General features: G+C 38.3%; 1 protein-coding gene across 1 annotated transcript; it reads left to right on the forward strand.

Moving 5' to 3' along the window:
• The first annotated feature begins 1,398 nt into the window (after positions 1-1,398).
• Positions 1,399-7,803, forward strand: LOC140267551 (uncharacterized). The gene is made up of 6 exons (XM_072362870.1): positions 1,399-1,469; positions 2,782-2,892; positions 3,082-3,181; positions 4,425-4,582; positions 7,183-7,293; positions 7,555-7,803. Exons 2-6 carry the CDS (start codon positions 2,783-2,785, stop codon positions 7,730-7,732), a joined length of 657 nt encoding a protein of 218 aa, XP_072218971.1. The 5' UTR covers positions 1,399-1,469; position 2,782; the 3' UTR covers positions 7,733-7,803.
• Positions 7,804-12,184: the final 4,381 nt, after the last annotated feature.

Raw genomic sequence — 12,184 nt, forward strand, 5'->3', positions numbered from 1 at the left:
CTGTAGTGAGTGGCACTGGAGCCCTCAGCAGACAACAATTCTGGCATATCTCGAATATGCTTGATCTCATTAGGAAGTAGGGTTTGAAGCCAATGTCTATACCCCTTTTACCTCCTCTGGCCTTGTTGTGGGGCACAATGTCAAGTTTGAAAGGGTTGCTGCCATGATGGAAGGGTGGTGGTGGTGGTGGTGCAGTGATATGCTTTACAGGTGTAAATTTTTTACTAGCCTCAAGGTTTAATTTAGGTTCATTTGTTGATCTGAAGATGCAAGATATTGTTATCTTGCATCTTCAGATAACAATTTGTTCTATAGATATGTACATATATGCTCTATATACAATATACTACCATGTGTTCTATACGGGTCAGTTGTCACAAAGTCCATAAATCAAGTGTAACGGCTCCTTGACCAGCTTAACTCAGCAAGTCCTGGCCTTTGGTTTGGCTCTAAAGTGTAGACAGACTGAAGTTTGTGATGGGAGCTTATACTACAGCTCCAGCAGTTTTCCAACCACTCAACAGTTTTCTATATTTGAGCAAGTTAATAGCAAGTTTCATATCTTTACCTTTGTAAATTCAGAGCGTTTTGATCATTGTCTTATCTCTCAAAGATGTTGACAGTACCGTGGTGGCTGATTAGGCAAGCTGACTGCACATCTTAAGATTGCAGAGGTGTACATATTAAAACAACTTTTATTAGCTGTATTACCAAAGAAAACCATTTTTTGCTGTGCAGATTTGAACTACCATGGGCATTTGACCTTGTTTGCACTTCCCTATAAGTTCATAAAAATGCAAAACACACCCAGGTATGTCCTTTCAAAACTCGAACAGCATTTTCTAATCAGTCACTGCTGATGGCCGCTGTACTGCATCATGTCACCTGTCACAGCAGAACATGGAGTTTGCATGTTCTCATTGTGCATTTCTCCAGGTACTCCTCTTTGTCCTTCCATCCAAAAACATGCATTTTAGGTTGACTGGTGATTCTGATGATTAAGCATTTTCTCTGCGTTGGTCCTGCAATGGACTTGTGACCTGTCCAGGGTGTTTCCTGCCTCTCGACCAACAGCAGCTGGGGTATGCTTCAGCCTCCCGCGACCCTTAAGGGGATGAAGCGGTTATGGATAATAGCTGGGTAGATGTTTCATGAGGCAGAATATGTGCGATCTTTACAGCTAATGAGTTAAAAACACAAAAGAGTAGTACCCCCTTTGACCTAGCTTTAGTTTTGCGGGTGAGATTAGATAAGATGTCAGATGTACGATGTCATGCATGCTAGACATTATTGCGACACTATTTTGTGATGTTGCAGAATATTTCACGATGATTAAATTGCACAAGTCCTGCACATACAGTATATAAAGAGGTGCAACAATCCACCAGCACACAGACATTTCTGTAACCTGTGCCACCCGTGCAACTGTTAGAGAAGAGACTTTTGACTGTGACTGGATCATTGGAAAGGTAATAACTAACTAACTGAACACCCTAACCTTAACCATAACCCTTTAAGTAGTATTTACTGATTTAGGAACAGTAAAGCGATGTGAGCACCTAAAGGTCCCATGGCATGCTTTTCCATGTTTTCTGACTTATCTGCAGTGTTAAATTGATATAATATCAAAATAAATCACTCAAAGCTTAAAACAAGAGGTATGTGTATGGTTTAGTCTTTTTATGCAGAAGAATTTAGTTAAATGGTAAATGGACTGTACTTCTATAGCGCTGACCACTCAAAGCGCCTTCATACTACATGTCACTTCACCCATTCACTCACACAGCACGCTGCACAGTGCTTTTTGTTCTAATCATTCACACTGATGGACACATTGGTGGGTGAATGATTAGAACAAACTCCCTGATGCCAGAACATTTTTAAAGCAGAAGTTATTGCGCTGTAAGCAACTTTTCGGGTCATTGTATTACGTTCTTGTACGAGGAATGTCTTCAAAACATTTGATTTTGGTTATGAGGGTAAGTTGACCCTTTTCAGATCTTGGATCAGTGGATGTGGTATATTTTTCCTGGCCAGCAATGCAGTCAGGACAAACTTTGGATTTGTTCAATATACTTGATGGACGACAGTTGAGAGTGGGGCTAAAAGTCGAGGCTGTTCTGACAATAGTTTGGCAAAAGTCTGTGGCATTAGACATATGAATGGATTTTACTTCAAACATCTCAGAAACACTGAATGAAAAGGCAGCCAATTAGGCTAACGGTACTTTGAGTTGATACAACTGAACACGTCCATTTGTTTGCTTCTACAGCTCCTCAGAAACACAGCTACTCATACAAGGAATTGCACAATTGTAGGTATTGAGCATATCTAGCAAACAGAGCCTACCTGCTGTGATCTGCGCTGTGGTGGTTTGTCATGCTGCTCCTTTTAATATTCTGGATCCAATTCTCCAGAATATTAAAAGGACGACTGCTGGCTTTGTTGAACCTGCTTTCCTTCCACCGGCCTCATCCATGGGAAGGACAAATTGGCCGAGGAGCAAGTCGACCAGCAGCAGCAGGAGCAGCGATAGTGATATCGGAAAGGGAAATCGGATTGTTTTAATGCTTCAGTTCAATCAGCATGTGAAAATCCCATCCATGACTCCATTTAAGTTTGCTTTCTTTTTCCAAACCAAACAAATGGGAGATATGTCAAACCTTATTTGAACAGATTATAAATGTGGTTCTCACCCTATTTGTGGTGAAATACAATGTAAAATGATTATGCTTTAAACAGCAATCATGAATTAGACCGTTATGAATATTTTCTTTGCAGGATGAAGTGTGCTGTGGTCTTTCTTGTTCTGTCCATGGTTGTCTTGATGGCTGAACCTGGAGAGTGCTTTTTCGGAAAGATCGTCCATGGAATTTTTCATGGCATTCATCAGTAAGGACTTGAATATCTTCTATTGCTATTGCTGTTTATATCTGCTGACATTTTGAAATTGTCAAAGATGACAATATTTATTTTTTACTTGTAGCAGTTATATTATCATTGTTAGAATAATTGTAAACTTCATTATGAACTACTTTTTCTCTTTGTCATGCTGTGTTGAACCTGCTTTTCTACCACCAGCCTCATCCATGGGAAGGACAAATTGGCCGAGGACCAAGTCGACCAGCAGCTGCAGCAGCAGCAGCAGGAGCAGCAACTGGAAAAACGCTCTAAATTCACTGTTGAACAATATGTCGACTAGACTCAAAGGGCTGATCCAAGCACGTCTTTAATTCTGTTTCTGAAAGTAAACTTGGCAAACCTTTTATTGAAAGTATAACAGCTGATCAAAGAAGAAATTACCTTTACAACGCACAATAACCTCTGTCTTGTGTCTTATTTAAAAATCAAACAGACGTTGAAGAGAATTTTGAGTGGGAATGTTGTCAAGAGCAATTGTATAATGATGAATACTAAAAGAGTGTAGCCACTGCATCATCGGTTACAGCTAATACGCTAGCTACTTACTCTGGTTAATACATCCCAAAAAAATGTAAAGCTAAACCCTGAAGGGTACTGCCAAAGATCCATCCCAGAGACAAAGTGATACAATTCTAATTGCACCAATGGTGACATCCAGTTTCCTGATTGGGTGTCATTTGAGTGTTGTGAATGTCATGTAAATGGATCAAAAGAGATTTAGAGTTTGCATATGCATTTTATGATTACACTTGATCACACTCCTAAAAAAGTACTATTCTTCCTATAAATGGGGCTTCTTTGTTCTGACTTTGTAAAGTCAGAAACTACAAACTCAGGGGATATATGTCTGTACAAGTCAAAATCAAAATCTCCTCTTCATCTGCAGGGTTATTGGGTCAAATCCTAAAGGATCAAATCAAGGCCCTTTTTTGGATTATTTTGTAACACCTCCTTTCCAGAACGATGATATTCTGTCAGACTAGTGTCTGATGTGTACCACCGACAGAGTCAGAACAAATATGACATGGACACAGAAGTCCATTCACTTAGTCAAGTCAAAATTGTTCAAATTAGAGTTTTCAAAACCGGACAAACAAACCCAGATAATTAGATTACAGACTGAATTACCTCTGCATATGCTCAATCAGACTAAAATGGGTTTAGATACTCAATTTATGCTCCAAAGTTCCATCTTTTTGCAAGTATTGAAAAATTTGTCAAGTGTAAGAGTACATTAATACAAGTTCCCAAGAAAACTGCTCTCATTCACGGTTCTATTTATTTTGCCAGACAGCCAAACGTGTTAGAAAATCAGACCCTAAAACATTTCCAGATTGTCACTCTAATAAACCTGCGGCATCATCTAAGAAAATCCCCAATGAATGAACTAACTTAAAGACGATGTTTGTATAGTAAATTTGGTTATACTTCGACTTATGATGATCTCCCACAGAGAAAGTTTGAAAGGGCAGAATGTCCTAACGTTTTCTCACGGTCCACAGCATTGTGCCATTGAACATACTTTGGTTAAGGTGACCAAACGTACCCGATTTCCGGGGACAGTCCCCGTTTTGGGTGACCTGTCCCCGGTCAAAGCTGTGCCCGAAAATGTCCCCGATTTGACTTTGAATGAATGGGGGAAAATCCGCGCAGACTCAAAGTAACACCAGTTATTACGATAGCCATTTAACGCATCGCCAGAGAAGACGTCATATGATGTACAGACGCCGCAGCATCAACAACAACAATCTAGAGGTGGCAAAAAGGAAAAAAAGGAGACCAGCGGCCGCGATAAATGGTATGTTGTGTATTAACTTATTTATTTTGTGTGAACTGGCAGTAGCCTTGGCTTTGAGTGTGCGCGCATGAGTGTGTGTGCGTGTGTGTGTGAAGTGAAGTGATGTAACATTAAAGTAAGTATGATTTTTCTGAATTGAAGACCTAACGTAACGTTATAAAAGTCAGTGAACATTAAAATTATGACACTGATTTCATATCTGTCATTAGTGAAACTGTAACGTTAACATTAGCATGAGATTACCAGGTGATGACATGTTTTTCTCATGTTCTCCTCTGCTCTTATTCTACCCAGGCTCCTGAGGTGGAGGTGGATGAAAGAGGAGATAACTGTAATGTCACTAATTCTTTTGATTACCACCTTTTGTGTAATAAAAGCTGGTTAAGATACATGAAAAAGTACTTGTCCCTGATTTTTTATTTCCTAATGATGATATTTAATGATTTTTCACCACTGCAATGAAAATGTCCCAGATTTTCATTTCAGAAATCTGGTCACCTTAACTTTGGTTGATATCTCAGTTCTGCTCCCATGCATTAATACTGACAAGAGACCACAGCAGGAATGGAACTGATCCCATATATGTTATTCTGAAAGGCAACAATAGTGTTTTTCTAAATATTTATCCATCCATTTTCTATACCCACTTAATCTAACTGTCGCAGGGGGCTGGAGCCTATCCCAGTGGTCATTGGTCACTCAGAGACAAACGAGACAAACAACTACACACTCACTCCTAGGGACAATTTTAGAGACACTAATTAACCTAACATGCATGTTTTTGGACAGTGGGAAGAAGCTGGAGTACCTGGAGAGAACCCACGCATACACGGTGGGAGAACATGCAAACTCCACACAGAAAGGCCCCAGCCGGGAATCGAACGGTGGTGTGAGGCGACGGTGGTAACCACCACATCACCGTGCAGCCCCCCACATATTTATCTCATGCAAATGTTTATTATAATTATTCGGGAAGAAAGAGAAAAAGCATAAAAACATGTCAGTCTGTAGGGGGGAAGGACGTTTTAATGTATTGGCTGTGGTCCACTAAACAATACAATTGGCCCATCTAATAGCCAGTTAGCTTTTACCCACATAGATTTGTCTCACACCTCGCTCATGCAGAGGCTTATAGAAGGTATGCGCATAACCACTGTTGTCTTACATGCCACTTCAGTGGCAAAAATTCAACATGGCTGTGATTATAACAAGTGAATATGTCCTCAAATGGTCTTGACAGGTATCTTTGTGGCCTGTCAATCAGTGCACAGCAGAAAGTGATGAGACTGACCATGGAGAAAAAAATGAAAAAGGAAAACTAAAGAGAGATAGCGAGCTAACGAGTAGAACCACCCAAAGAGCAGACTGGTAACAAGATGAGGTTGAATGAGATAACAGGGTTTATTTTGCTTGGTTTTTGAAGATATCTGTCAAGGTAGCAATCAACAAGGAAATTATTTAACCTAAATAAGATGACTTCCTGTTTTGGTTTTTACTGTTGTAAAAATAATTATTTGATTCATAGCGACAAAGGATGGAAACATCACAGTAGGAAAGCTGTCAAAAGACTGTTTGCTAACTTGCTGTTTCATAACTAATTCACTTGAACTAAACTGAAACTTTGAGCGGAAGGAAGTCGATCCTTAGCTGACCCAACATTCATGTCACGGTTGAGATTCTATGAGAATTTTTCAGATCTACATGCTTTAAGGCCCTATCATTACTCAGCTTTGCAATATTGCAAGATGTTTTGCAACAATGAAATCAACTCTATCATGCACACATATAAAAAGGTTTAACAGTCCAAAGCTTACACAGATATTTACAGAACCTGTGAGACACTCTCACCGCTCTGTTAGAGAAAAACCTTTCGACTACAACTTTAATTTGGTGGAAGGTAAGAATAATGGAGTGATTTCAGAACAGTAAACCTTAACTTTTTATCTATTTCCTTTTAAGACGTGAGAGGAAAATTCAGAAAAACTGACTTAAAGACCAAATGTCTTTGCTCTGCAGCTGTAGCTCATACACTGCATTACTGTTGGAATGCTGGTTTTATAAACATTCAAAACTTTTACAGGCTTTCACTGCTGGATCTGGTTATTGTTAACCTCAGTTATGTTCTCAGACAGACAAACCGTGACAACTTTCAGGCATCCGTAGTAAGCAAGGACTAAGAAATACAAAACTGAAACAACTAAATCATTTCATGCTTAAGCAGTTCCAACGCTCTTTTAGCTCACCAGTGTGTATTTGTTCTTTTTCACAAAAAATCTGGTGCTACACTATGCGACAAAGTCCAAAGAATTTGTATGTAAATAACATGACTAATCTAATGACTACCATAGGTCAAACTTAAACTAAATGCATTATTTGACTGAGGTAAGTGTAAGTGTTTAATTTCTATCAAAAGACAACATACAATTAGTAGCCTTGAACACTTTGTCGTCTTTTCTTCACAGGATGAAGTGTGCTGTGGTTTTTCTTGTGTTGTCCATGGTTGTCTTGATGGCTGAACCTGGAGAGTGCTTTATCGGAAAGATCTTCAGTGGAATCTTTCGTGGCATTCATCGGTAAGGACTTGAACTTCTTCTATTGCTACCATGTTTATATCTGCTGACATTTTGAAATTGCCAAAGATGACAATATTTATATATTACTTGCAGCAGTTGTATTATCATTGTTACCATAAATGTAATCTTCATTATGATTAATAGTGAATAATTGTTGGTTGTAGGAGTGATGCTACTACTTTTACCACTATTATCATTTTTATCATTACTAACAGCTACTCTTCTTCTCTTGTTATGCTAAACCTGCTTTACTTCCACCAGCCTCATTAAAAAAAGAAGAGGGGAGGAGGTCGAAGACCAGCAGCAGCAGCAGCAGCAGCAGCAGCAGCAGCAGCAGCAGCAGCAGCAGCAGAAGCAGCAGCAGCAGCAGCAGCAGCAGCAGCAGCAGCTGGAGAAACGTTCATTTGAATACAACGCTAACAAACATCTCTTTGATTAGACCCAAGGAGCTGATCTGAGGATGTGCTGACTCCTTTCTCTTTAACATATGAAAGAAAAGTATCAAATAAACCTGGTCAGCCATCTCTTTTCAAATCTTTGCATTTCCCTTGCTGATAAACAGACTTTGACTTGCCGAGCTTGATAAAGTTCTAGTTGCTAAATAAATAAACTTTACAGCAAACTGTAACCTCTTTCTCTTGTATTATTAAAAATCTAGCAAATTAAGAAGGTTTTACTTTAACAACAAAGTTACGGGAAATATGACATGAATAAAATGTGAGTTTTTCTCACATTAAATGCAAGGTGATGACTACTAAAACAATTCAACAGCTGCACTATGCCTATCTAATGCTTGCTAACTTTACTGTAGCTTACATTTGCCACATAATCTGAGAGTCTAATCAAAAGATGCTATAAAAGAAGCTACAGCCACAAAATCCTTAAAATTGCTATGAAGATGCACTGTACAGACAGGGGGACACAATACAAGCTACACCAGTGATAAGGTAAACATGCATGTCCAACCTTCTAAGTGGGTTTGGTTTAAGTACTGCAAATGTCCTGTGAACATATAATGGTAGACTGAGATGTGTGTTGCATGATTTTAATCAGTAGAGGCAGTAGAAGACGAGAGTAAATAATTAAAAGAAGTGTGGCATGTGTAAAATGGCAATATTTCCTTTAGAGACTGTGCGGCAGAAAGAACTGATGTGCTTATGTTTCACTCCCATTGGAATGAATCGACTAAGTAACATTTTCTCATCTCCTTCAGTGGTAAAAATACTCACCTGACAAAGACACAGCAAGCAATTAGATTATGGCATCTGTGGCTGTGCTAATGAACAGAGACTGTCCCCCAACCGTGGTGTTTTCGTTCATGCAGACCAAAATGGCCAATAATGACATTCAAAGAAAATGCAAGCTTGAGAGATTGTGAGAGCAACTGCATATGACGGGCAGAAGGTCGTCAGTAAGGAACAAAGTGACTAAGGCATCCAGCAAAGCGGAATCTATGACTTTGTCACTTTGTATGGTCTCTTTTAGCTTTAGTTTTCTAATCCTGACCATCTCGTGTTTTTGCCAAAAAGTGTTTCAGTAAAATGTTGTTTATTTTACTAAATGAACATAATTCAGAGGTTAAAAAAGCTGTGGTCAAACGTTGGTCATGAACACACATGACTGATGTCACCAAACCCCCGTCTCCTGCCTTCTTATGAGCATTTTCAGGAAAAACTTGAGAATGACGCCTGCTCTGATGTTGAAATGTGAATTGAATTTAATAACATTTTCTTCAAATATGACACAGCAGAAAGAATCCCAAACCTTTTTTAATCAGCCAGTATCAAAATATGGGTGGGAATAACTTTCTGTGCCATTCTTTGTTGCAGCAGAGCTAAAGTAGCCTCTGACTTTGGTACTTTACAAGATGCCCACAACAACCATTATGATCAATTTGATTAAATATTGTTTTGATATCAGTGCTTATTGTCCTCTTTCAAAAGTCATTGCCTCACATGAATGACTGGCTCTAATAGCTACTCATTGGACAGCTCTGATCCCTCAAGTTTTCTATTTAAATGAATGTTTTTCATACTGGCATTATTCCCCTACGCTTTGCAGTCTAGTGTGTCACATTACTGCATTATATGCTGTTCAATTGGCTTTTTTGCAAGCCCCTTTAGATAATTGGCAACTTTTTTGCAGGCACCTGAGGGAAATTAATTTTACACTACATTACATTGGATCTGTTATGTGGCTATGTGGAAATTTTTGATTAGTTTCATGCCAACTGATTAATGGATTTAACCTAAGTCAAATCATCTTTCCAGTGGACATAACTTAAACTTAAACAGGAAATGTCAGGGTCTTCAGGGTGTTCAATCACACTTTGCTTTTGTGGTTGAATTTAAAGAGTCAAGCTAAGAATTCAGTCCAACATCAGAAATATATCTGTTGTAAACTCTCTGGGTCAGTATACCACTTATATCCTAATTATATTTTGATAGTTTTCCATTAAATGGCTTTTTAAATCAACTATTTTCATAAAGTAAAACATGAACACATTGTTAGGATTTTTAATAAAATTGCACCATACTTCCCTTATGAATTGAGTGTAACATACAATGGTGATCCATTAATTTGGTCTAAAAATATTTTTAAGGTATAAATGAAGAATTTGTAATAAACAGGCTGCCTTGATCCAATGCCTTGAGCTGATCCAGTGCACAAAATAATGACGTTATAATAAGTTTCTTGTGGTACGGACAGAACAGGCAACGACTTATGATCTCAAAGAGGAAAATAAGTTGGGCAGCAGACTGCAAGTCAAAAGAGGACACAATGACTACTATGCAACACAACAAAAGATCAAAAAATTTTGGTCAAAAGGGAATCTGCAAAAATGGCAGGGGCTCCAACAGTGAAAAGCACTGTTCACTATCTTCCCAATGACTCAATCTTAACTGAAATAAACAATAAAAAGGAACATGTAAATGTGTGATGAGCCTTTCACAAGCTGATGCAACTCAAGAATTAGCTTTTCTTAAAAGAAGCAAATGCTACAAATCATCTATCAAACTGATAAATTCATTTTTTTTGTGTGAAAGAAGTTTGTTATGAGGGTCTTGCTGAAGTCTTTAATGGTAAATACGAATTTATTCAGGCGCTCGACTGTATGATTGAGCCATTACTTCATCTTTCCTATGGTGTTTCTCAGCCTTTGGAGTTGCGTGCCAAAATGTTCATCTGCATCAATGTGTGAACTGTTGATAAAACGGCTTTTACACATTCAAAGTGACTTTGCATCATCTGATAAGATGACCAAAAGTATACTTCCCTTATGGAGAACATTTGCAGTTCACTCATGCTCTTTGCAATAAAGTTTTTTTAATAACTGATAATACTTTAGATTGACATTGCAGTCAAATTAAGGCTTTCACATTTATAAAGAGGAACAACATAATTCTTCTGTCAATAATTGAATTACTACATATTATTGAATAAGCATTAAAGTAGGACACTGAGTGACGATGGGACAGCAGGCAGAAACTGTAAGTGACAGATTCTGCTGCGACTTTTATGTTCAAGTGAATGTTGTTGTCTTTAAGTGGAAATTTGGATTCATTAGCACATTATTAAAGCCATAAAAACTGCTGATGTGGACAAGAGGTCAGGAGCACCCAAAAAGGTCAATAAAAATTTTTATTGATAATTGTTGAATTCTTTTGGTCTGAGCCTGATAAAATAGATTTTGGAAACAGTATATTTCTTATAAATACAAACTTGCACAACATTTTGTTGTAATTTTGAGGTTTTTATCTTGTTGAACAGTTTTTTTAAATACCAGTCACACTGGTTTCACAATATCTTTACGATGAAGGTGAAACATCTCCTTTTTAGGAAACATTTTGCACTTTTTATTCAAACCACTTGATCATAATAAACAAGCACAACTCCAAGTTGGGACATTTTTTGAGTCTGAAGCCAGTGGACATGACTAAATCTAGATTTCACCGATGATAAACCGATGAATCATCAAATAAACAATATATCAGATGCATTTTATCTTAGTATACAACTACAACTAAGGAGGTCAGTGTCGATGCGACTCTGAGTGGAACCAGGCATTCATGGATCCGAACTTACCTGTGCGTGTGTGTGTGTGTGTGTGTGTGTGTGTGTGTGTGTGTATAAAGCCGGTGCCATGCCACTCCTCTGGCCACGCCATCCGGATATGCTATTAGAAAACAAATGCCGATACAGCACTCAGCCACCTCCGATGGGTCAGTTTGAACGAGCAATGGTCAGTTTTAATGACCATGTCTTTGCACAGGATTGGTGTGAAAAGAGCCAAGGTTTCAGATCAGTATCCTGTCATGTCACTTTACAATGCAAAATACAGGGAGAAACTTTTAGTTTACAGCCTGTAGCATGAGCCTTAACTCTCCTACAAACAATTCAACCAGTCAATTCATTTGTTGACCTTTAACAAACATCCCTTTGCGTGCTCTCTCTTCTTCACCAAACGAAATGTAAACATTAACAGACCTTCATAGTACAAAACTTAATGGTACTAAAACGTTGATTCTTGAAGCTTTATTCACTGTAAACCCTCAGTTTTGCACTGGACAAACAGTATGTGTGTGACTGTCTGAATGATTATCATCCAGCCCCAGATTACATCACATATTGTTACAAAACGTCTTGAACGGCAGAAGTTGAAATCTGATCGCAGTGACCCACAGTTTAAAAAAACAGAAATTACAACACATACTTACTGTGAGAAAATAAATAGTGCAATTCATCACTAATACAGACAAACTTACCTCGGCACCACCCACTAAAAAGAAACAGGTATTTAAAGATAAAAATTCCCAGCGGCTTAAGATCTCTAACTTCGCTTTCTTTGACAGCAGTCCTTTGACTCGGACCCAATCTGTGGAGAGGTAAA

Source organism: Leuresthes tenuis, unplaced genomic scaffold, assembly GCF_036924035.1.
Source record: "Leuresthes tenuis unplaced genomic scaffold, fLeuTen1.0.hap1 SCAF_13, whole genome shotgun sequence".
Taxonomy (NCBI): Eukaryota; Metazoa; Chordata; class Actinopteri; order Atheriniformes; family Atherinopsidae; genus Leuresthes; species Leuresthes tenuis.

Bases quoted from the DNA above. Each gene is read 5' to 3' on its own strand.
- LOC140267551 (XM_072362870.1), top strand. From the start codon at position 2,783: ATGAAGTGTGCTGTGGTCTTTCTTGTTCTGTCCATGGTTGTCTTGATG. The intron at 4,583-7,182 runs GTAACACCAGTT...TTTTCTTCACAG, and splicing joins AAAATCCGCGCAGACTCAAA to GATGAAGTGTGCTGTGGTTT. The intron at 7,294-7,554 runs GTAAGGACTTGA...TACTTCCACCAG, and splicing joins ATCTTTCGTGGCATTCATCG to CCTCATTAAAAAAAGAAGAG.